A 25,490-nucleotide genomic window follows, 5' to 3' on the forward strand; every position below is an offset into this window, starting at 1 on the left:
CAGAGGCCCGTCTCAGGGAGGGAACCTCTGTTCAGCACCCCCACCTCCGCCAGGCAGGGCGCGCCCTCACCATTGCCTCTGCCAGGGCCGGCGGCGGTGAGTCACATGTTCTACAGATGAGGAAGCTGAGGCCTTGAGAGAGGAGACGCAGCCCCCAGCGCCACTTCACCTGCGCATGGTAAAGTGGATCTGAACCCCAGATCCCTCTCCCCAGAGCCCTTGTTCCTGCTGTTGCACGAGCCCAAACGGCCCTCGTTGCCTCAGTTTCCCCACCTGATAAGTGAGCTTCCTAGGCTGCTATTCTGAGTTCCTGTTGCCTAGAGACAATGTCCTCACCTCGGGTAAATAAATCCTCCTCACTTACTCCTTTTGGAGGTCTTGGCATCCACTAAGAACAGCAAAGGCTGTAAGGCAAGGCCCCGTTCCGAGTTAGAGCTCGCCCGATGCTGGCCCATCTTAGCCTCACAGCAGCCATTTCTCAGATGGGAACAGTGAGGCCCAGAGCAATAAAGTGACCCAAACAGGAAGTGGCTGGACGGAGCTGGCACCCACCCAGCCCTAAAGCCCACGCTCTAAAGAAAAGGGCCGAATCGCTTCTCAACCTTTTGGCTGAGATCAAGTGTAAAGAAAAAGGCTGAGTTTCCCAAGGTCATCAGAATGCTCTGAAGATGCTGGTTGTTCCTCTAACCAGCTGGGTCCGGGAGGAGCGGGCCTGGGAATCTGCATTTCCACCTCTCTCCACCCTAAACCATATTGCTTCAGAAAATGCAGGAAAAGAGGTCGAGGGAGCGACGAAGGGCCAAGATCAATTCCGTACATCTCTTCCGTCTTCCTCCCCTGCCCCTCACAATCCCAGTGCCCTGGGCAGGTGCCTGTGGGAACTTGCTCGCCTCGGAGCAAGAAATTAACTGCCGGGGCACCAGAGTGGGAGCAATGGGTTCATATGGAAATACCGGGTCCTCCCAGCCAGTCCTGAGCTCTTGGCCCTGGGAAGGGGCGGGCTTCCGGGACTGAAGCCAATAAGCTTGCAGCCTGTGCTGGAGGGGTGGGGCTCCGGACTTTTAAACCGCATCTCCAGGGCCCTCCTGGGCAGCGTTGTGTCTGGCGGCCAGAGCCCCGTCCGAGGCCAGCATGTCACTGCAGAGGATCGTGCGCGTGTCCCTGGAGCATCCCACCCATGCTGTGTGCGTGGCTGGCGTGGAGACCGTCGTGGACATATATGGGTAAGAGCCGGAGATCCTGGGGTTTGTGGGTCCTTGGTACTGTGACCCCTGCCAGTCTCTCTTCCCGGGAGCTGTGCGGAACCTCCTCGGGCCTCGGTCGGGCCTGGCCCGGCTGCCCACTTCTCAGCCTCGGCGTGGGTACAGCAGCCAGTCAAGGACACTTGGATCTTGGCGTTTGTTACCTGCATTTCCAGCCCTGAGTTGGGGGAGGCTGAGCGCGCCACAGTGTCTGAACTCTGCCCAGGGGCTTGGAAGTTGCCGTGTCCTGAAAGCTGTGCCGGGGGTAGGGGTGGGGGTGCTGTTTGAGGCACACAAGTATAGGGGAAGGTGTGCACCCACCCCTGCCCGCTGGTGAGCCTGCGAGCACAATGTAAATGATTTTAAAGCTCCCACCATGTACATAGCTCTCGCCAGGTGCCCGGTGCTGTTCGTGGAGTTGGCAGTCCCTGGAATTCAACTCTTGAACACAAATGCTTGAATCTCAGCCTGACAGCAGCTCGTGGCCTGGGCACATGGTTAGCGTCTTCTGATCTGACAGAGGGGTGAGGTGGGCTGTGCCGAGGGAAGCTGCTGCTGAGAGTCAGCACCAGGATTTGAGTCCACCCACCATCCGACCTGGAACGGAGGCTCTCGGCTGCAGCCCTTGAGGAGGAGGTCTCCAGCCATTCGGAGCCCTGAATTATGCCCCAGCTGTGTGCCAGGCTGTGCCTTCCTGGCCTGTGGCAGTAGGAGGTGGGGCCACACCCCCTTTCTCCTAGGAAGCCAAGGAGAGTTTGGGTCAGAGCTTAGAGTGGTTCTGGGAGCCAGCAGGGAGTTTTTTGAGGAGTCCGAGTCTGAGACTGTGCTGGGGACAGGTGACCAGGATGTCAGAAGAGGAGGGTGGCCGGGCGTGGTGGTGCATGCCTGTAATCCCAGCACTCAGGAGGCTGAGGCAGGAGGATTGCTGTGAGTTCGAGCCCAGCCTGGGCTACATAGTGAGTTCCAGGTCAGTCTCAACTACATAGTGAGACCCTGTCTCAAAAAACAAAAACAAAAACAGAAGAGGAGGGTGTAGGCCCTGTAGCTGTTGCCACCTCCCAGGCCCCCAGCCCTGTCCCTGAGCAGGTTCTCAACCTCAACCTGAGTTGTGTCGGAGGCTAAGCAGCATGAGCCTCTATTTACTCCCAGCCCTACTTGTGATGCCCACACATGTCCCCAGAAACTGCTGAGTATGTCTGGGGGGCAAAATCCCTCACTCATAGAGAGCAAGTACCCCAGACTGAGATCTAAGCATTGGCATGAACTTGGGCAGAAGCAGGATGGTCTCTGGGCACTGGTTGAGACGGGTGAGGTGCTCGCTTCGGCAGCTCGTGTACTAACACTGGATGAGCGGGGTGAGGAGCTGGTCCAGGGAAGGGACCACGGGGCAGCCCAGCCCAGCGAGGCACCAGGACCAAAAGCCTGGAGGGGCAGGAAGGGGACTTGGGGGCTCCGAAGGGGTGGGTAGGAGGGGAGAGGAGGGGCGCCTGCTGCCTGGCGCCATTGTCCGCTCCGGGGCTGTGTGCTGCAGGGTGATTCAGTGGCCCGGCCGCCTCACGCCCCAGGCAGATCTGTCTCCAGTTTGACCTGTCCTGGGAAGCTGGGGCTGCTCCTCCCCTGCTGAGCTTCCTTGAGGGTGGAGGACAGGTTGGGGCAACGAGGCCATAGTGGGTCAGCCACAGTGGTAGGCGCAGAGGAGGCTGGGAGTAGGGTGGGCATGGGGGTGTGCGGAGGCTCCAGTATCTTCAAACCAGGGCTTCCCCGGCCCCAGGGTCCAGAGCACCTGGGGCAGTAGAGCCCCTGGCCCACCTGGTCACTGGTGTTGCTTTAGGGGTCTGGGGGTGTCAGGCGTGGGAGACATAGTAGTGCATGGGCAGGCTCCGTCCCCGCCCCCTGAGAGCTCTGGGTGAGGCCCGGCCACTTCGTGCTGGGGGCTGCGGAAGGGACCCTTGTCTTGGAAAGGGAGCGGGTCCAGGCTACTGCCAGGGTCCCTTCTGGCCCGGAGAGGTCCCGATGCGACAGTCTGGTGTCCCGGCCAGAGAGAGGGCAGCAGGTGTGGTGGCTCAGCCTTGGCTCTGCAGCCGCACAGCTACCTGGCCTTGGGAAAAGCCTTTGTCCCACCTGGGTCTCTGCCTTGTCATCTGCAGGGTGGATATGATGGCAAAATCAGCCATGCCCTTAGCACCCGCTGCCCAGAGCGCCCCGACCTCAGCACTGTGCATACGTTACTGGATTCTCACAGCCAGCTTGGATGAGGAAACGAAGGCACAGAGAGATTGAGAGACCTGCCTTAGGTCACACAGCCAGTGAGTGGCATAGCCAGGACATGACTTGAACAACTCGGCCTTTTCTTGCAAGGGTCGTTGGGAGGATTGGGTGAGGCTGTCCGTCTACACTTCACGATTAGGGCCAGGCCCGGGGTAAACACTGTGATTATTGTCATCATTTTAAGGCTCTGTCCTGAGCTTGGGGACAGCCTCAGGTGTCCCCAAGCCTGCCGTGCAGCTTGGGAGCAGCCACAATGGCGGCAGTGGGGGGAGACAGGAAGTAGCATGAGCTGAGTAGTCAGGGAAGGCTTCCGGGAAAAAGGGCCCAAATGGAGCCTTGAAGGGTGAGCACAGGCAGGAGCACTGGGCTCCTCGTCTGTGGCAGTGGGTTCCGTCCCGTCCTCTCTCCTTTCTGTAACTTGGAGCTCGTTCTCGAGCTGTGAGTCTCAGGAAAGAATGGGGAACGCGGTGCCTGAGCCTCACACTGAGCTGTGGGGTCTCATTTGCTCCCCGCAGTGCCTGGAGGTTGGCACTAGAGCCTCCACTGGACACCTGCAGGAAGGGGCTCGGGGGACAGTGGCCCGAGATGTCCTCTCCTGTGGGGCCCAGCTGGGGCTCAGCCCTGGGCTCGGCAGACACTAAAGCCGGTGTCCCGGCCCCCTCTTCATGCCGAACACCAGTGTTGGAGAGGGGTCGCTCAGACTGGAGTCTTGGGGCGGCGGGAAAGTTGGCTTGGTTCTTACTTGGCAAAGTCAAAGTCCCAGGATGACTCTGGGGTGGGTCACCCAGGGCCAGCGCGTCATCTGAGTAGGAACGGGCGATGGACTGGAAGCTGGGCCCCAGCCTCTCATTCTGTAGCCCTGGGAAAGGGTTCTTGGAGCTGTGGGGCAGCGGCTGTGAACCCCTCTGGGGTCTGTCACGTGATGGCTTGGACAGCTGTCCTCAGATTGGCTCGGCAGAGGCACCGGAGGTCTCACCTACCTCTCCATTTTCTGGGTGGAGAAACTGAGGTCAGCGTATAAAATGACTGCCCCGGGGTCACAAAACCAGCTAGAGGCAGACTTAAAACTTGAAACAAGGTCTCCCAGAGCAAAGATCCAAGTTCCAGAGGTGTGGAGAGCTCCTCAATGAGGGTCCCGGTGGGGCTGCAGGACCTCAGTGTTGGCTGACTCGGCTCTGAGGGCCCAGAGCGCCTCGTGTGCCTACACACACCGCACCCCACATTCACCCGCTTTCCACACCCCACATTCCAGAGACCAGAAGTGTTAGGTCCGATCTGCTTGGCTACAGAGGGACTGGGACACGGGGGCACTGAGTCTTTCTGATTCCCTTCCAGGAGGCAGCAGCCTTGCTGGAGGGTACCCAGCTTGTGCACCTTGACCCCAGGAAGCAGATTTGGACATTCTGGAAGCAGAGTCCGCCCTGCAGGGACACAGGAGGGTGCCCCTGGCTTCCTGTAACAGATAATCCCCTGTCCAGTAGCGGGTGGCTCCTAAGGGCCACGCCTGGCCGTGATCCATCAGCCCCCTCGTTTTGGCAGCAGAGATTCTGTACCCTGGCTCACATCTGAGTCACCTGGGTACCTTAGAAAAGTGTTGTCGGGGTGTAACCGAGGGGTACGACACCTGCATCGCATGTGGGACACGCTGGGTTCCATTCTCAGCACAGCAACAAAACAAAACAGAAACTTGAGATTGCTGCCTGGACCGCACCCCACAAGCTCAGCTGGCCGGATCTGCGGGCGTCCAGTACTGTGGCTTCTGCCAGACCCCTGGGAGAGGCCCATGACTGAGAAGGCAGCACTGGTTGGGAAGGGCAAACGGCTCCCCCACCCCACCCCCGAAGGTGCCTGATGGAGCCAGGAGCTCTGAGTTTGGACCCTGCTTCTGTCACCAGAGCTGTGTCACATTGAGCAACTTTCTGCTCCTGCCTGTGCCTCAGTTTCCCAGTTGGTCCCCTGGGGGGGTCGTCATAGAACAGTGGATTTCACATTCTGCTCACAGAGCCCTCAGAGTCCCCCGCCGGTGATAAAGCAGCTTCTCCTCTGTCCCCTTGGGATGTTTTCTTTGACGCAGAGCTCTGCTCCCAGCAGCCACTCCTGTGATCAGTCCCAGCACACTGCAGCCATGTTTGGGCACGAGCACTGGATGAGGAGTGTGGAACCCTCCCTCCTGGTCACCTCTCTTCTGGGCTTCAGTTTCCCTAGCAGTGCACATCGGCTCCTCCCGTCTTATCATCCCCACCAGATAGATGTAGGCGCTGAGGTTGGGGGAGGCTGAGTCACCCCTCAAGGCCTCACACCTGGTGAACCATGGGGCTCAGGTTTGAACCCAGGCTGCCTGGTTCCGGGGTCCACAGGCTTAACCACCTTGCCACAGCTCCATGGTGGCACCCCTCCTGATCAAGAACCATCACTGGCTCCCCATTACCCAGGGAAGAAATGAAAACAACTATGCTGCAGCCTGAGCTATACTTGACCTCCTGAGGCTCCAGGTGGAAATCCTGTCCCCTAAGAGCTGTGTCCTCTGGGAGGCTGTCCTGGACACCTGGCCCACTTGCCACTGTCTTCTCTCAGCGTTCCCTGCACCGTAATTTACTCTAATGACCCCCTCCCTGTCCTGAGCGGCGCTCCAGGCCTTTCCTATCTATTGCACCACTCCAGACTCATGACTCTCAGTGAGATCAGACATGGGTGTCATTATTGGCCTCACAGAGACCCAGAGAGGCCGACTGATTCCCCCGAGGTTGCCTGGCCGACGCTGTGTCCCCTCTATTCTCCATCTGGGGACGCGGCTCTCTGTGAAGTCCTATTGGGGACACTGCCCCAGGTCCCCTCCTGGCCAGGGCTGCTCCCAGTTTCTTGGGGTTCGCTCCCCAGTGTCTCACAGGGGTGACCCGGGGAGCTGGGCTAAAGGGTGCCTGTGCAGCGCTGGGGGCCAGGGACTGAGTTTTCATGCCAGAAGAGCCGTGGAGGGCAGCCCAAGGGACAACATGGGGCTGGGGACTTCCATAAACTTTACTGGCTGCCCTGGCTGCTAGAGTTCAGTGGCCTGGGGCCGTGAGGCAGAGGGGGCCCTTTCTGCTTGGGACATCTCGGTGTCTCTCTCTGGCTCTGGCTCTGACTCTCACACCTCTGTGTCTCCCAGCCCACATACCCAGGCCAGAGCTGCAGAGGGCACCAAGCAGCCCTGGAAACTTTAGGCTTTGGCAGTAGTGATGTGGGATGACCTAGACTCCAGAACGTTTCGTTAAATTTGAATTCCAAATCATTACTTTTTTAGTGTAAGTGTAGCCTGTATAGTGCATGCGATATACTCACACGAAACAATTTGTCATTTAACTGAAATTCAAGCCCAGCTGGTCATTCTGTGTTTTTATTTGCTGAATCTGGTAGCCCTGCCTGGAAGGAGAAACAGTCCTGTTGCCCCTGACCTGGGGAAGCCTGCACACTCAGGCGTGGTGGATTCCTCTCTTCATAAAAAGCTGCTTTGAGAAGTGTCCTAACACTGTTGGGAAGGCAAAGAGGGTGCCTCGGGGAGCTCCGCCTGCCTCCCAGGGGACAGCTGTGTGAGCTTGCAGGGTTCACTGGCCCATCCCGAGACTCAGTTTCCCCAGGGGTGAGTGGCGGCCACAACCCCTGTCTTGATGCTGAGATCAGAGGAGCCAGTGCACAGAGGGGCCCAGCGGGGCCTGTGTGGCAAGTGTGCAGGAGGGCAGAGCTGGGCAGAGTGTGGATGGAGGAGCCTTAAGGCCTGCTGCTTCTCAACAGTGTGATCTGGGGCAGGCAGGCTATTCACCCTCAGATCCCCAACTGTAGAAGAGAGGAAATACTCGTACCTCCCCGCTAAGATTATGGAGAGAATTTCATGGCATAACGAACACAAAGATACTCAGACAAGGCTGGCACAGAGCACGGGCTCATCCAAGAAGCCTCCTCAGCCCCTCCAGGTAACAGCTCCTCACCCTGTGTGGGTTTCCCACGGAGCCACAAACCCCAGTCCAGAGGCACACGCAACTCCCTGGGCGGATGGGGCCTCAGGTCCCTGAAAGATCCAAGACTCAAGGGCAGTAGAGAGAGCGTCGGGCACCTGCTTCTGCCTGGCAGTGCTCAGGGCACAGCGGGGACCCCGCAGTGAGGGATGAGCAGGCTGGTTTCTGAGCAGGATTCCCCGCTAATGGGAACGGGAGAGACACAGTTCCAGGGTTTTAAACCTCCCATCACTACCTGGTTGTTTAACCAGACCAGGCCAACTTTCCCAGGTGCCTCTGCAGCGCTCTGCACCAGCCTGGGCACGGAGTCGGGGTCCGCGTGCGGACCTGGCTCTGCCGTCTGCTGCTGTGTGACCCGTTTGTTACCAGGCCTCTCTGAGTCTCTGCCTCCCAGGTCAGGCCTCCCCCTGTCAGGTGGGGATGGTGCTGTGTACCCTGCAGACTTGTGAAAGGAAGTGGGAAGGGTAAGCTGTAATACCCGCCGTAGGGTCTCCAAGGACTCCTCATCCCCTGCCAAGCACGGTCGCAGAGCCCCAGGGTGTCCACTCATTGCTGTTGGCTCCGGTTCTGGACCCCATGGAGTTGGGGTGGGTGGCCCAAAGCACACAGTTGGCTCCTGGCTTCTGGGGGGTCCTTGTGGGAGGTCGGAAAATGCACGGGGGAGGTGTCTGTGGCCACGCAGCCTGGAACGCCGGGCTGTGCACAGCTGTGTGCCGGGGTCCTCGTGCCCGCCCGGCCTGGGAGACTGGAGGTGCTTCCGGAAGGAGGCGGGCTGTGTCTTTCCATGTGCTGCATGGCTCCCTGTCCTTCCCAGATCGGTTCCCGAGGGTACAGACACGTTCGAGGTCTATGGAACCCCGGGGGTGGACATCTACGTCTCTCCGCGCGCTGAGAGGAGCCGGGACCAGCGTGCGGACGCCAGACGGTGGAAATTTGAGGAGGGCTTAGAGATCATCGTGGTCATGAACTCCCCCAGCAACGACCTCAATGACAGCCACGTGAGCCACTCCCTGAGGTCGGGTGGGGCAGCCAACGATCGGGTTCCGGGGGGCCCCACAGCCCCTCTAAGGTGCAGGCTCACCGTGGGTGTGTCCAGCACTGCAACTTACAAACCCGGGCCGTGTGTCTCCAGCGTCTGGAACTCCTGTGCCCTCTGTAAGGGGCGTCATCAAAACCCTCCCCTCTGGTGCTGGCACAGGTAGGCGGCAGCCGGCACGTGCTCCTCCTCCCCGTTCGCAAGGCCGCTGAAGATAGGAGTGGCCCAGTTCTGCTGTGCCGGGCCTCAGTTTCCCCGGCTGTAGGCTAGGGAGCGGTTGGTCAGGTGATCTCTGCCTCTTTGAGGGACAGAGAGAGAGCAGGCATGGGAGAGAAGTGCTGCTTCTTCTCAGGAAGATGCCCTGTCCAGGTGACGCTGCCCAAAGCCCCTCGCCTACTCCCGTCCACTCGCCCTGACCCCATTTGTGGCGTTTTGGGACGTTTAAGATGGGACAGAAGTGACGCCCCTCGGAGGGACCAGGAATTGGCAGTGAGAAGCGGCTTCCCATCCCATGTCTTGAGCAGTGTTCTGGAGATCAGTCGTCTAAGGACCACTGGCCGTGGTCACTGGGCAGCTGCCACCTCATCCAGGCAGGGGCTGATCCCGTTCTCCCAGTGAGGCAGCCAACGCTCACAGCCCTGTCCCGGGCTCCAGAGCCTGGACTTGGTACACCTGGGGCAAGTTCCCTGTCACCCCACCTCTGTGCCCATGAATCATCTGAGTCGAGCCTTTCCCCCAGCTCTGTGAGGTGTGTGGGACAGGACTGAACGGACCCATTTTCCAGATGAGGAAACCGAGACTGAGGAGGGGTGTGGCTTCGCTGGCTAGAGGTACCAGCAAGTGGCGGAGTGGGTGGGGATAGGATGATGTGCCCGGAGCAGCATGGGAGGACTGGCCAGCCTGTGAGGGCTCCTCTGGGTGCCCTGCAGAACTAGGGGTTAAGTGGGTGCCCCCCACCTGAGTCCTTGAAGACCGAGGAAGGTCAGAGATCCCCTTCTCTGCCTGCCTTTGGGATCCGAGCAGCTGTAGATCTGGGGAGGAGGCCGTGGTGGGCCCTTGGTACATGGGGAGACGGAGTGCAGGATTTAGGGGCTCCTTGGGCTCTGCAAGATCCTGAGCCTCCAGCTGACAGCAAGACCTCAGAGCCCGAGCCTGGAGGGACCCACATCCGGAGAGCATCCCAGGGGAGCCATGGCCGGAGGGGACTTTGATGTGTCTTCCTCCAATCTCCTACCATCATCCCTGTCTTCACCTGAGCCCTAGACAGTCTTGGGGTGCTCATTGCGCCCAGGGACTGTGATGAGAATGTAGCTACATCCCCAAGTCTTTGTTTGTTGGCTTGTTTTTTATTTTGAGGCCCGATCTCACTAATTTGCTAAGTTGCCCAGGCTGGGCTAGAACCGTCCATCCTCCCACCTCAGCCTGCCAGAATGCTGGGATCACAAGTCGCGCTCGGCTTATGTCCCTGTTTTGTAGCTGAGAAAACTGAGGCGCTCAGAGAGGCGAAGGCCTGTCTTGGAGCGAGGGGTCTTGGCTTCCTCTGGCGTCACTCGGGCCATCTCTTCTAGGTGCAGATTTCTTATTACTCCAGCTGCAAGTCTCTGCCCTTGGCCCGTGCTGTGCTCTACCTCACCTGTGTGGGTAAGTTAAGGCTGAGCTAGGACCGCAGCCCAGGGCCTGGCCAAGGGCAGAGAGCTGGTGGTCAGCAATGAATGATACTAACCAGGGTCTTTATGAAAAAGTCAATTTCTTTTATTTTTTTAATTAAAGAAAGACGTACATTAGAAAATTTCAGGAGTACAAAAGAGTACACGCTGAAAAATGAGCCCAGCCTTTCAGTTCCCCATGGCCAGCATCCTTCTGAGATGAACGCTTGTTAGAACAGCCTCCCTTTCTGTGAGCAAATAGAAACACTCCATAGAACAGGAACTGGACTTTGCTTTTGTCAACTGAAATGTTTACTGCAAATTCTCCACAAATGATGTCCTGTGTAGAATGTGTGCAAGAGTACTCATGTGCGGAACTGTCAGACAGGAAATGTCAGGTAACCCTGATGCCTGTTTTAAAGGATTTCATAGAAAAAGTGACAACACGCACAAACAGACGGCAGTTGCAACAGATGAACAGTGCAACAAAGGTCAAATGAAAATGCAAGAAAGAAAAATTAGAGTGGCACAGTAGAGAAAAACAGCAGACTTGATATAGCTGAAGAAAGAATTGGTGGACTTGAAGACAGGTCGAGAGAATTTACCCAAACTGAAACACAGAGAAAAAACTGAAATAAAACAAAACGGAGATGGGAGGCTCTGAATAGTATCAGATGGTCTGAACTCAGTGTAATTTCTATTAAAATGCCAAATGGCTTTTCAGTAGAATTTTATAAAGCTGATCCTAAAACTCACAGGGAAGCACCAATGGCAAGACTTGTCAAGACAATTTTCAGAAAGAACAAGAAGGGTTCATAGTACCAGATATCAAGACTTTTTCAAGCTCTAGTGCTTAAAGCAACATGACTTTTGTGCAGAGTTAAATACATAGACTAATGGCACAAATAGAGAAGCTGGAGGTGATTCAGGCTTCTGCAGTTTATCACAAGAATAAAAGAACTTGGAGCCCTACCTCACACTATACTCAAAAAACAATTTAAAGTTCTCAAGATAGCCGGGCATGGTGGCACACGCCTGTAATCCCAGCACTCAGGAGGCTGAGGCAGGAGGATCGCTGTGAGCTCCAGAGCAGCCTGGGCTACATAGTGAGTTCCAGGGCAGTCTCAACTACATGGTGAGACCCTGTCTCAAAAAAACCAAAACAACAACAACAACAACAACCAAATGCAAAGCTGTTTAAGTAATCGAGAGTTGCCAAGGTTGTGGGCCTGGGGATCTCCTTCTAGGGGTACAGGTGGAGGGGCCTGCATTCATACAAGCACCTGGAAAGCAATTGGCCAATAAGTTGCAAATGCTTTCTCAATCGGTGGCTTTTGCAGAAGCGGAGCTCATGGGTTGAAGGGGAAGCACATTTTAAATGTTGATGCATAGTCTCAAAATGATTGCACCACATGATGTATCGGTCCGTAGGGCACGGGGGAAGCTTGCTTTCCGCACAGTAGCAGCCTTTGCTGCTGCTTCTCGTCTCCTCGCTGCCTGAATTTGCCTTTCTTTGGTTAGGGGTGAGGTTGGGTGTCCACCTCCAGCCCTAAACACAGGCCTCTCCAACCACAGTTCCTTTCCTCCTCTGGAGACAACCACTGCTTTGTGGCCCACATTTCCTTGCTGTTCTTTACGGTCTGCTCACCTGAACATGCACACCAGGTGGTAGAGTCCGGTTGCCGTCTGAATTTCCCACAGAGGAATCATGTTACTGGCGCCCTTTTTCACTGGGCTTCCAGGGCTCACATCCATCCATCCCCGCACGGTGTCAAGTATCTTTTCACGTATCGAAATCATTTATGAAAATCTATTTCTCTCTTCTCCAAGAGCTCGGGAGGTTTTTGTAGATGCAGGAAGACTGGTTCTCCCCCCTTGAATATTCCACTTGTAGAGCAAGATCTCCCCCGGTTTCCTGGGGGAAGTGTTAAGTTGGGTTGCAGGGCAGGATGAGGAGAATGGGCTGGGAGTTGGGGAGTGGGAGCAGCTGCCAAAGCAGAGGTTCAGAAAGGCCACACAGCCAGCAGATTCACTTCCGGGTCAGTCTGACACCAAAGCCCAGACCCACTGTCCCATTCCAAGATGAGACAGTTTCACATAGAACAAGAATGTGCTGGAACGTGGGCTCAGTGCTGAGTGTGCCCCAGCCAGCAAGGGCCTTGGGGATCCAGAAGTCGGAGCCATCAGGAAGGCTTCCTGGAGAGGGCAGGCTTTGGCCTCAACCTTTGCTCCAACCCCCTGACCTCCCCAAGGGCTCCTACAGTCCAGGGAGAGAGGCCTCAGAGTCCTGCCTCTGGGTTGTGTCTGCTGGGAGATGAAGTACATATGCCCAGTCCCACACAGGCCCTGAGATGAAGACTGAAGACGGAAACCTTGGCCTTTCTTGGGCCTCTGGGCACCTTGTAGGAACTCACCTGCCACCTCCTCCCACAGATATCGCCCTGGACTGCAACCTGAACAATGAAGGCAGGCAGGACAGGAGCTCTGTGGACAAGGTAGGCTTCTCACCCTGGCCTGGACAGGGGAAGTGGAGTGTGCAGCTGGGGTGTGAGAGGAGAGCCCATTGCAGGTGTGCCCTGCCTCTGCCTCCCAGCAGATGCCAAGGTCAGGGGGAGCCAAAGAGGACCAGGGCGGGGTGGGGGCTGGTCTCTGACCAGGAGAAATATCACTGGCTAAAACTATCAGGCACAGAGGTTCCCAGCACCGGACTGAGCCTTGGCTGGTCAGAAGAAAGTTCTGGAATTATAATCTAGGTCAAGTGCTAGCAAAGTTTTTTAAAATAAAAGCCGTAGAGTAAATATGTCAGTCTTTGAGGGCCAGACTGCCTCAATTCTGCCAGTGTAGTGTGAAAGCAACCATAGCCAAGACAAACTAGTGATATGGCTATGTTCTGATAAAACTTTATTTATACTCTCAGGTAGTGAGCAGGGTTTGGTCTCCGGCAGTAATATGCTGACCTTGAACTAGGGGAACAGCATTTCTACCAAGTATGAATGTTAAACATCCTCGGGCCCAACTGTAGTGGCACTAAATGCATTGAGAGTTCAGAGGAGAAAGTCGAGGTGAAAGAGGGAGCAGAGCAGGCTTCTCTGGGAGCCCAGGAGGGAGGGCATTCTGGGTTTGGGAACAGCCAAGGCATAGAGGGAGGTGTGGAGGGATGAGGTGGTGTGTGAGACGCGTGTCCTCGCAAGCAAGAAGTTGTCTGTAGAGAAATGCCACATGGTCTAGAGGCAGCTGTACCTTGGACTTGATGGTGTGGGCACTAGGGAGCCACTGATATTCCTTGAGCAGGATGTGCTTTGGTGAAAGTGGACCTCTCCTCACAGGGCAGGATGAAGGCTCAGGAGTTTTTTGAGAGTCTCTGGGAAGGAGGTGTGGGTCTGGTCTGCGCCCCCTTCACTGGCTGTGTTTTCCCATTGTAGCGGCAGTGGGTCTGGGGGCCTGGTGGCTATGGAGCCATCTTGCTGGTGAACTGCGACAGGGACGATCTGGACTGTGACGTCCCAGACAACCGTGACCAGCACGTGCGCTGCCTGCAAGGTGAGGGACTGGGGCCGCCTGGGTCCCTTGGTGTCCAGGTCATCACTGTGACGCCACAGGCCAAGCTCCCAAGGTGGGACTGGGGGCCCTCTGGCCTGCCCTGTGGTGGCCCCCACACTGTGAGTCTGTCCAAGGCAGTGATGCCCTGGGGAGGGGCAAGCGGTGTCCACACAACGCTCACGGCCACGTCCTCAGCGACCTTGGAGAGGGGAGCACTTTGGCCGCCGGACAGGAGTCCCCTCGTGTCACAGCCTCGCCTGGGCTATACCAGGTGGTTGAATTTAGCTGACTTCGCTCCAACACCTCTCTGGTGCCAGGCACGGGGCTGGCTGCTGTCGTTTCACACCTCTGTCGTCCCCTGAGTCACTTCCCCTCCACCTGGCCTCACAGATCTGGAAGACATGTCCGTCATGGTCCTGCGGACCCAGGGCCCGGCCGCCCTCTTTGAGGACCACAAACTTGTCCTCCACACCTCCAGTTATGACGCCCAGCGGGCACGGGTCTTCCATGTGTGCGGTGAGTCCGTGCCAGGCCCCAGGTGCCAGGCCCGGGAAGCCTCTTCACCTGTACGGGGCAGCTACGCAGGCTGTGCTCGTGGCCCAGCAGTCCGACGTGCGGCTGCTTATGCAAACTCAAATGTATATTTTCGTAGCGACCGTGCCTAGAAGTGGGACTGTGGCTAGGGGTAAAGTTCCTTTGTGGATTTTGGAAAGTGATACTACTCGCTCTTCCCGCCTGGGTACCACGCCTCCTTCTTGGCAGGGGAGGGTCTGTCAGAGCCTCAGGACCTGTGGGTGAGGCGAACATCCGCGTGCTCCCCTCCCACGCCCCCGCTAGGCCCCAAGGACTCCTGTGAGGCCTACAAGTGCGTGCTGGGCCAGGACAAGGTGTCGTTCGAGGTGCCCCGTCTCCATGGAGACGAGGAGCTCTTCTTCATCGAGGGCCTCTGCTTCCCCGACGCTGGCTTCCAAGGGCTGGTCTCCTTCCATGTCACCCTACTGGATGACTCCAACAAGGTAAGGGCCGGCCAGGGCAGAGAATGAGAAACAGGCCCTGCTGGCGGAAAAGACCCCAGGCCCCTTTGCCACCCCGCTGGCTCAGCTCCATCGCGCAAGGGGCTTTCTTAGGGATCGTGGCGATAGAGCCATGGACTGAGTCTGGTGCTCGGGCTGCCTCCTCAGGACTTCTCCGAGTCCCCAATCTTCACCGACACTGTGGTCTTCCGGGTGGCACCCTGGATCATGACGCCCAGCACCCTGCCGCCCCTGGAGGTCTACGTGTGCCGGTGAGTCTGGGAGGGGACAGGGGTCCTTGCCCCGCTGGCCCCTTGGGCTCCCAGGCCCTGCCTCTGAGCTGCTCTCTGGGGCTTGTTCCCAGTGTGAGGAACAACACGCGTTTTGTGGAAGCCGTGGAGGAACTGGCGAGTAGGGCAGGCTGCAAACTGACCATCTGCCCACAGACTGAGAACCGTAACGACCGCTGGATCCAGGTAACCACGGCCACCAGGCCACCATCCCGCAGGGAGGGGCTGGGCAGCCCTACGTGGGGCTGCCGAGGAATGGACACCTAGGAGGACCTGAGGCTTCAGGACTTTTGCTGCCCTTTTCGGTTCGAGACCTAGAGCCTCACTCCAGAAATCTCTGGAGACCTAGGTACACACTGTTGCTAGATTTGATCCCCACTGCCTGGCAGATCTGGGCCAGGCACAGCAGGGCCTGAAGGGATGGCCAAGGTGTGGGTTCACGTTGCCTGCCCTCGACGGCTGAGCTAGGAGGCAATTTTGGTTCCCCAAGCTTCACTGGCAGTGTGTGGAGACTTTTTTGGGGGGCAGTTCTGAAGACTGAACCTAGGCCTTCACTGAGCTACAGTCCCAGCTCTTTTTTTTTTTTTTAAGACAAAATCTTGCCAAGTCACTAAATTGTCCAGGTTAGGCTTGAACATTTTATCCTCCTGCTCTGCCTTGCTGGCTAGCTGTGTGCTTTGGAGAGACAGCTGGACCTCTCTGGTCCGCCCTTTCCTCTTCTGACCTGACGGGCTTGCCATGAGGGTTAGTGGAGTTAGGGTGTACAAAGGCTCAGGGTGGGGCCGGGTGCACCTCTCTACATCCACCCTGTCTGGCCCAGCACAAGACACCTGAAAGTCACATCCGTGCTCTCGTTTGCTCTTGCTGCGTGGCCTCAGGCAGGTGGATCCCCTCTCTGGGTACCCCCAGGCAGCAGACATCCTGATCTCTGTCCTTCCCGCCTCCGAGGGCAGAGAGGCCCGAGAAGGGGGTGCAGCCTTCCTCAGGGGGTTCAGCACCACACCCGTGGGGAGCTGCGGCCATCCACAGCGGGTGTCTCTCCTCACGGCAGGATGAGATGGAGCTGGGCTACGTCGAGGCACCGCACAAAACCTTCCCGGTGGTCTTCGACTCCCCAAGGAACGGGGAGCTGCAGAAGTTCCCCTACAAAAGGATCCTGGTGAGTGGTCAGGGCCATAACCCCGAGGGCTGTGCTAGAGGGAAGAGCCCAGGGAACAGAACTGGGAGCCTGTCCTTTAGGGGTGCTTAGGGTAAGGACCCTGAGCAGACCGCTCTTAACATGAAGGTAGGAGCGAAAAGTGGCTTTTAATGCTGGCGGTTCATTGAGTGACGCCCGTCAGTCTCGAGACCCCAGATAGAAGTCTGTTCTTTTTGCATCTACGAGGCTTACTAGTTGGAGCTTCCCTGGGAATGTAGCAAGCAGGATTTACACAATGCCGAGCAGTGGGTGTGGGGGAGAAGAGCAGAGAGTTCTGGCGGGATTTTCTGAGTCTGTTAAGCTCCTTCGGTGACAGATTACAGAAGTTGTCATGGTCAATGTCAGGTGCACTCCACAAAGAGCACAGTTACCTAGTTAACCCATAGTTGCCTAATAACGCAGTTAAGCCACAGTTGCCCAACTCCATCCGGAAGGGGTGGTCTCCTCTCTCAATGGGAGTAGGGGTACCAGGTACAATATAGGCAATGCCCAGTTAATTTTGAATTTCAAGAAGCAACGAGTAGAGCCAGGCGTGGTGGTGCACGCCTGTAATCCCAGCACTTGGGAGGCTGAGGCAGGAGGATCGCTGTGAGTTCCACAGCAGCCTGGGCTGCATAGTGAGTTCCAGGTCAGTCTCAACTACATAGTGAGACCCTGTCTCAAAAAACAAGAAAGCAACAAGTAACTTTTTGCTATAAGTATGTCCCAAACATTGCATGAAATAGACATACGAAGCAGAGTGTACTTACCTGCAATTCAAATTTCGTGGAGCATCCTGTCTTTTTATTTACTACATCTGTCAGCCCTAGATGGAGGATGCAGGACATAGGGTTGGGATCGGGATGACCCTGCTCTGTCCTTGATGGCATCTCATGTCCTTCTGAGAGATGGCCCGGGGGACTCTGGCTCAGCAGGCTGTCCTCAGCCTCTGGACCCCAAGGCAGCTCTTCTAGAGTCTGATAGGGCTGCAGAACCAGGCAGCCTTTCTTCTGTTTCTATGACCAGGGCATGACTCTGGCTGGCAGGGCAGCAGGGTTACAGGGCCTGAGTGTCTCCCACCTTCGACCCCAGCACATGCATGAACTGCTACCTGGGACTCAGAATCTCCACTTGAACAATGGGTGGCTACTCCCAGTCCATCTTTCAGGAGCCCAGCAAGTTGGTCCAAACTCTTCCTGGTGCTCGCCGCCTCCTGACTCAGCTACCACCTCCCCAGGGTATAGATTTTGGCTACGTGACCCGGGAACCACGGGACAAGTCTGTGAGTGGCCTGGACTCCTTCGGGAACCTGGAGGTCAGCCCCCCAGTTGTGGCCAACGGCAAGAAGTACCCCCTGGGGCGGATCCTCATCGGGGGCAACCTGCCTGGGTGAGCGGGCACAGAAGGGTTTCTGGGAAGAGGTGGGGTGGGGTGGGGAGCCACCCATCCTCGGGAGGAACCGGAATAAAGCAATGCTGCTGAAGTCCTGGACGTGTTGGGTGGTGGGCTGTGCACAGACTGTCTGTACCTGCCTGGGCAGTCTGAGAAGGCCAGAGGGAGCAGGGCCCTACAGGGTTCTACGGCTGGACCCAGAGAGAGTAAGTCACAGAGAAAAGCAAATTGATGAGTAGACTCGGGTCTTCTGACTCTGAAATACATAGCTGATGCTGATAACAGAGCCTATCAGTTAATAAAAGGAGAAAAACTTTTTTTTTCTCCCAACAGTCCTGAAAAAAAGCATTTAAGTCAAAGCTTGTTCATATTATGATGTAAATGACTAATACTGGATCTTTTCTTGAGAGCAGAAGGGAGGTATGAGGGTGAGAAACAGGTGAGGCAGGAAGAAGGGAGAGAGAGAGAGAGAGAGAGAAAGTGAGTAGCTCTTTATTATCTGAGGTGTGCTGCAGAAATGCCCACAGCAGAGGAAAGGAATGAGATCATAGTGGTTCTTTGCCACAGAGACCACCTCAAATACATGATCCCCAGAAAGGAAATTGGGGCCGTGCTCCTAGCTGCTTCCTCAGCGGGCAAAAAGGAAGAAGATTTAAATTCACAAACAATGGCTGGGTCTGTGAGGCCGCTCGGGTCACCCCACCCACCTCTCCCCACGGACAGCCAGGGAGCTGAGGCTACAAGGAGAGGTCTGAGTCAAACCCGGGGAGTCACTTCCTGGAATCGGGGTGAAGTCAGCCTTGGGAGGTCAGGGTCTCAGGGGCCCTGAGGGTTCCCCTGGGTGTCAGGACCTTCTGCGTCCTCGCCCCGCTGTGACCAACCGCTCCCCAGCCTGCCTCACCCAGAGCTCTCCTGAACAGAATTTAGAACACATATTGTCTTACCTTTCCTGCTTACAAAACCCACGCATTTTTATAAAGTCAGATACCACAGAGATTGTGACCTCTGTCACTCCACGTCTGGACGGACTTTTTCTTAGCTGGATACCTTTTCCAACCCTGCGGGCCAGGTCAAAGGGCCGCAGGGTCACCCAGGTGGTGCGGAACTTCCTCCACGCCCAGAAGGTGCAGCCGCCCGTGGAACTCTTCGTGGACTGGCTGGCCGTGGGCCACGTGGATGAGTTCCTGAGCTTTGTCCCTGCCCCGGATGGAAAGGTGAGGCTGGGGACGTACATCTGGGGCGGGGCTGAGCTCGGGGGCCCTGGGGTCCCGGGGACTCAGCTGGTCTGTTCTCCACACCCAGGGCTTCCGGATGCTCCTGGCCAGTCCCGCTGCCTGCTTCCGGCTCTTCCAGGAGAAGAAGAAGTGGGGCCACGGCAGGGCCCTCCTCTTCCAGGGAGTCGTCAGTGGGTAACAGCGCATGTCCCCAGTGCAGCTCGCCCGCCCGCCCCTAAATGAGGACACATTATGGCTTCGGAGAGGGGAGGCCCCAGAACCTCACACCTCGCCTTGCCAATCACCACTGCCCTTGGTTGAGCTGAGGCAGGAGCAGGGCGGGACCCTAATCCTGGGTGGGCACGGAGAAAGTGGGGACAGAGCCCGCTGTGACCAGTACCATCACACTAGGCCCGCTGTCCAGAAGGCCCAGAGCCCGAGGTCTGATGTGCTGCAGTCTCTGTCTCGAAATCTTAACCATGACCCTGCCACCCTCCACCCCCAGCGGCAGCCGGGTGTCGGGCAGACTGGGCACACAAGCCCTCGGGGCCTCAGGAGCGGCCTGTTGCCAGTTGTCCCCGCTCAGCTGTTACGGTGTTACAGTGAGCAACATGGCAGGGACAACCCCTCTCCGGCACACCCCGACAAAGAGGTCGTGTTAGTGGCGGCTTGGGGTGGCAGGGCCGTGGGAAACACAAGTGCTGTCGGCAGGACCCCCAAAGCCGGCACAGTTACGGGGGCCTCAGTGGCGCGAGGTGGCACGGCGTGGCACATGTACTCCAGTCGGGGCCAGACACCTTGCACAGGAGCACGGTATCAACTAGCAAATTAATAACACCGCGACAGGTCAAGAGAGGGACGGAAGGAACAGCTTTCTACTTGAGTGCTTTTCTTTCTTTGTGGTCAGAGCTATGGACCTCACCCGTGCCGGGAAAGCCTCTTCCACTGAGCTACACCCCAGCTGGTAGTATTTTTGCGAGGCAGGTGGCGGAACCACTAGCTAAATCCCTGGCTCAGCCCAGAGTATTTTAATGGAAGTTTTCCTCTGCTTTTTTGAACACAGAGCTGAGTGGTCTTGTTTTGCACTAGAGGAACTGGGAGGGGCGGACTGGCTGGGCAGCAGTGGGTGACCTCATCCACCCCTCTCTGTCCCCTCGAAATGCTGTGAGTCCCAGGACCCTTCCTTTGATCTGGGACCCCGGGGGTCTTTTGCCAGAAGAACCCCAGGTTTTCCTAGTCCTGTGACCACCTGTGAGGACCAAACACCGCAGAGAGAAAAATTTAGAAGCCTCCGTGTATAATAATGTCCAAGTATCTTGCTCTCTGCTTCTTAACGTCACCCAGCAATGATACAGAAGATTTATTTCCCTGCCCATTGCTCCCAAAGGGGCCATCTCATGATTCCTTTGAACCCAAGTTAAATCTTAAAACTCCTCAAATCCAGATTCGATGTGCCAGTCTGTGGCTGGGGTGCGGGAGACCGCTGTGCTTTTCCGAGACAGCCAGGCTCACCGTGTATGAGCAGAACCTATCTCCTGTCCAACCTCCTGGCTGGGACCCACACACAGGAGCACCCTCCTTTCCTTTGGTCAAACCGGAGCCCTGTGTGAGCACTGGGCTCATGGAGTCCCTCCCGCCAGGGCTATATTCCCTTCGGGGAGTCATCTGACCTCTCTGAACCTCAGTTTCCTCACCTGCTGAGTGGGGGAGGTGCCCAGTGGCAGGATCAGGGTTAGGTGAGAGGCTGAACGCACAGCCCATCTCCATGGGCACCGCCAGGTGGGCAGGAGACTGGGCCATTGGAGGCCGCTGTGCCATGAGTCACCTCACACAGGGCAGGCCGGGGCCTGCTGGTGTGGGACTCCCAGGACTGGCTGGTCAAGTGCTCCTAGAACCCGTGAGGCCGGCCCGGAGGGCAGACAGCGTGGGCCCAGCTCCCCATGAGCATCTGCTCATACGGGTCCCTCAGTGCCCTGGGGTGGCACTTAATTAATTTCCAGCTAGGGCACTGGCACCTCCGAAGAATTCAGAGTCACTGTGGCTGCCAGTGCCCCACCCCGGTCCTGCTCTCCGGCCGTGCCCACTCCGCGGGTCTTGCCCACTCTGTGTCTGGCAAAATCAGAGAGCGGCTGGCCCAGCCAGACCAGTGGCTGTGAACTTGGCCTCTGCCCGTCTACTTCCCCCTAACAGGTGCCTGTCCTTGCCCTCTATGTCTCTCCACAGGTGACAGGCGGGTCAGGACCATCTCCATTGACCAGGTCCTTTCCAATGGAAGCCTCATCAGCTTTAATAAGTTCGTGCAGGTACAAAGGCTGTCAGCAGCCGCGTGCAAAGTGGGCAGGGCTGGGGACATCTGAGGCTCGCGGTCACAAAGGCTTAGGTTGGAATGGACCTCACTGGGGCTCTCCAGTGCCCTGCTCCGACTTGAGCCGTATGCACCCCAGTCACAGGTGGTGACGGCTGTGACCAGCCATCGGTGTGACGTTGAGCGCAAGGAGGGACTCGGGCCTGGAGTTGGATGTCTGTGAGGGACGTTATCAAGGCCACGCTGTGAGCAGAGGAGGAAGCAGCACGAGACCAGTCAGCAAGCCACTGCCAGAGGGGCTGCCTTGAGCAGCAGAGGGGAAGGGGGCAGATCTGGGGTGGGTCTTAAAGGCGGCGCCCACGAGATGTGCTGCAGGGCGGGGATGGAGCGAGAGGGAGGAAGACATGGGGACACAGCGAGGCTGGCAGCGACGTCCGGAGAGCGGATTCCAGAGGCCAGAGACGGGAGCTCACCTCTGGCGGCGTCCCGTGTTGTTAGGTGTCCGGCAGCGATGCACAGTAGGCGATGATGCCTACAAGTCTGAGCTCAGGAGAGAGATGGGGCTTTACAGAGAGGCGGGGCGACGGGAGTGTGGGTGTCATCATGTATAGATGGTGTTCACACCACAAGACTGCGTGCGCTCTGTGCAGGAGTGGGGCACCTGGAGAAAAGGGCCCAAGATGGAACATTCTAGAACATTCTCAGGGTTAGCCCAGCTAGTGGGATAGGATGGATGTACGGGGTGGGAGACAGGCCGTGGATATTTTGATCACAGGGCACAAAGATGAAGTTTTATGCACAATCTGTGGATACGCAGACACCCTCTTCCTCCTCAACCACATGTGACCCCTTGGTGTCCTCAGTATACGCTGGCCAGGCCTCCCTAACTCAGCCTTTCCCTCCCCCCAGAGCTGCATCGACTGGAACCGGGAGGTGCTGAAGCGGGAGCTGGGCCTGGAGGATCCGGACATCATCGACGTCCCGCAGCTCTTCAAGTCGGAGCAGAAAAAGGCGATGGCCTTCTTCCCTGACTTGGTGAGGCGCCTGGGGCTCCCCTAGATGAGGCTCCAAGCCCCCGCTGCTCAGGGGAGAGAGCCAGAGGGAAGGGTGAGGAGACTCGAGGTCCCCTGGTATCCAGGCTGACCCCGTGACGTCCGCTGGCTGATCGCCCCGCTTGACACTCGCGGAGGGACTGAATGACAGCATGAGGTCACGTGTACAAAGCATGTGGCATCTTGCAGCTCAGGGGCCTGTTTGGCTCCCGTCCTCCCATCCCGCAGCTCTTCGTTACCCCGCACGATTCAGGTGTCCCTGTGGGGGTGCGGGGGTGACCCGGGATGGTCCCCGCTCTCCAGGAGCGTCACTGGTCTGCTCAGGGAGACACTCCTGTCCTCGCCTCCCTGAGGATGTGTCCTAGCCATCGACTCCATATAATAAAGTGTGTGGCAGTTTGGCTGTGGGACAGAGCCCTGGTTGCCCGAGAGGTGGAGTAGAGATTCTAGAAAACTGGGGGAGGAGGGCTTGGATGGAGCCTCGCAGCTTTGCTCCTGGGGTCTCTCGTGAGCTCGGATCTGAGTATCGGGGACCACTGGGGCCTGGGGGAGGGTCCCAGGGATGCCGCTGCTCTCTGAACAAGTGCCCGGGTGGCCCTGCCTTCGGGCCACCCTCTCTTCCTGCCTCCTCCCTCCCCGCTCCCCTCCGCCCTCTGGAGGGCTCAGGTCCCCCTCACCAGTGCTGTGGGGAGCCTGTCCGCACCACTGTTGCTTCATTCCCTCTTTTCCTTCCGCCTCTGGCTTTGCCCTCCCTTGCCCAGCCCCCCATCACCCACTAGCTGGCTTGAGCCAGAGGACTTGACAGAAGGACCTGAGTCCCGAGGGCAGGGACAGGTGCAGCAGGGCCTCCACAGGCCTGGCAGGGGCTTCTGTTTCCGTGTCTACATGATCCTCTCTCCTTCCTCTTCTTCCTCTCCCTCCAGCTTGACTCTGCAGCCCTGCCCTGGGGAGAGATGTGAGGACGGCCATGCACTGTAGTCCATGCACGGGCACAGGCTGGGACTCTCCCATTGTCAATGCCAAAGCCCTAGGAGAGGGAATCTGACTGGTCCATCTCTGGCAGACATCTACCCTGGTCCAGTCACCCGTGGCCTAGGATGCTGGGATTCTGTAGCACAAACACGGTGGCCGCTAAGGTGCACCAATCCGATGGGGAAGCAGTTGCAGAGAGTCCTGAAGGGGAGCTCTGCAGAGCTCACATAGGCACTGGCTAATGGGCTCCTACTAGCCCCGTTCTCCCCCACAGCCCAGAAACGGGCCAGTGGCTGTCTTCAAGGCTGCCTTCAAGGTCCTGCTGGGTAGATACAGGTGTGTGGGTGGTGGGGCGCCGATGGTGAAGAGCTGAGCCCCCACCCCTCTGCAGGTGAACATGCTGGTGCTGGGCAAGCACCTGGGCATCCCCAAGCCCTTCGGGCCGGTCATCAACGGCCGCTGCTGCCTGGAGGAGAGGGTGCGCTCGCTGCTGGAGCCGCTGGGCCTCCACTGCACCTTCATCGACGACTTCACCCCCTACCACCTGCTGCACGGGGAGGTGCACTGCGGCACCAACGTGCGCCGGAAGCCCTTCGACTTCAAGTGGTGGAACATGGTGCCCTGAGCCCGCTCCTGCCCACTTCTCCCCTGGGCAGGGCGTGGGAGGCCGGCCCCCACAGAGCGAGCAGCTAGAGACCCCCAGGTTCCAGAGGCAACGCTGAGGGTGACCGTCCCCTCAGAGGCCTCTGCCCTGCAAGGTTCCATGCCTACCTGCAATCCGTTTGCCTTCCAACATGAATTCTGTCGGCCCCCGTGTGGATCATCGTGACCCACGGTAACTCCCCAGTCCTATTTCTCACCCGCCCTAAACCTTCTATTTGGCACCAAGTTCACTTTGGGATCTAGAAACATCCTTCTCGTCAGCCCTCCTGTCCTGTGCGTGCTCGCTGAGGAGGGCCTCGGGGTTCGCTTTGGCCTGGTTGCCTCCTGCCCCTCAGGGGAGTGACCCCTAGGGTTCCACCGCTCTGCACAGGGTGGGGTCCATCCATGTCCAAAGCCCTGCCCCCCGCCTGAGCCGTCACAGGGTAGATGCCGCTCGATGGGCATGAATGCAGTGACAGTTGGCTTGGCCTTATAAACGCCCCCAGCATCTGACATTCAGAGAGCCGGCTTTGTCCAAAATCCTCCCAGAATTTCTTGCAAGTGAGGGGATCTGGGGATATTGGAGGTTCAGAGGCCTGGGTCCGAGGACGAAAAGGGCCTTTCGTATCGCACAGAGTTGAACCTGGTGACCACGCTGTGGGGAGGGGAGAGCCTGGCAGATGTGACCCTCAGCCTTCTGTTGACACCCTGCCGTGCTACAGAGCCAGGAGACGCTCTGGAGGGGACAGCGTTGGGAACAAACCTGCAAGACGGGTGTCAGCTATGTGTGTGTTTTGTGTGGGTCCAGCTGGGTTTCCATCACTGGCTAATAAATCAAAAGAAACACACACGGCATTGGGTGTCATTTCGTCTCTGGGCTTAGAGGAAGATGGCAGTGGCGGGGAGTCTCTTACTGTGGCCGTAATTGCTTGCCTGCTGCCTGAGAATGCGGGGCTGGCTGATCAACCACCTGTGAGTAACGTGCTGTGGCTGCTTTGGCTCGGCTACAGAACGAGCCACGGGCAGCTGTGACAATGTAGACTCACGAAAAGCCAGCCTGGGGGACAGATCCAGGTTCCGGGATTTTGTAAGCGAGAAGAGTCTTCTGGGTGGAACTTTGCAGGCTCCTGCGGGGAGAGAGATCCTGGGGGTCGGAGGGCAGACCGAGATCTGGTGGCTTCACATTTCCAAGGTTTAAATGTGGCAGAGAACTTAAACTTGGAGCAGAGAACTAGTTTTTATAATGAAGGTTTTTTTGTTTTGTTTTTTGTGCCGGGGATCAAACTCAGGTCCTTGCACTTGAGAGAGGCATGTGGCCAAACCACGGAGCTAAATCCCCGGCCCCTTATAATGAGGTTTTAATGAGCAAAGCTTACTCTAGGGCATCCAGGTGAGGGGCTGGGCGGCTTTGGCTGGTTTAAACGGGTTCTCTCTGGAAGGTCTCATCAGAAGCAAAGACACCACCTGAGGGGACATCAGCAGCCATTGGGGGGCAGGGTCTTCCCCGGCACACACAGGTACTGGACCCTAAAAGTTTCTGCCCAGCCGCTGGCACCCACTGCAGGGCACCAGGGAGCCTCTCTACCTGCGACCTGTCTAGTCCGCATCCGTCTCCTCAACCTGGAGGACACACCAGCTTCCCCTCGGTCTGCAAAGCCAGCGTCCTCCACACCTCTGGCTCTGGCTCCTCCACCTTCCCTCTCCGCTCACAAG

General features: G+C 57.5%; 1 protein-coding gene across 1 annotated transcript; it reads left to right on the plus strand.

Moving 5' to 3' along the window:
- Nucleotides 1–1,107: 1,107 nt before the first annotated feature.
- Padi3 (peptidyl arginine deiminase 3) lies at nt 1,108–24,891 on the plus strand. Its single transcript, XM_010614192.1, has 16 exons — nt 1,108–1,223; nt 8,313–8,496; nt 10,103–10,175; nt 12,614–12,675; nt 13,603–13,720; nt 14,111–14,236; nt 14,558–14,736; nt 14,902–15,005; nt 15,098–15,209; nt 16,075–16,182; nt 17,438–17,589; nt 18,662–18,806; nt 18,895–18,997; nt 21,030–21,109; nt 22,021–22,146; nt 23,527–24,891. Exons 1-16 carry the CDS (start codon nt 1,132–1,134, stop codon nt 23,758–23,760), a joined length of 1,998 nt encoding a protein of 665 aa, XP_010612494.1. The 5' UTR covers nt 1,108–1,131; the 3' UTR covers nt 23,761–24,891.
- The last annotated feature ends 599 nt before the right edge of the window (nt 24,892–25,490 follow it).

This window comes from Fukomys damarensis, unplaced genomic scaffold (genome assembly GCF_012274545.1).
Source record: "Fukomys damarensis isolate Sample0158 unplaced genomic scaffold, DMR_v1.0_HiC HiC_scaffold_23, whole genome shotgun sequence".
In the NCBI taxonomy this organism is placed as follows: domain Eukaryota; kingdom Metazoa; phylum Chordata; class Mammalia; order Rodentia; family Bathyergidae; genus Fukomys; species Fukomys damarensis.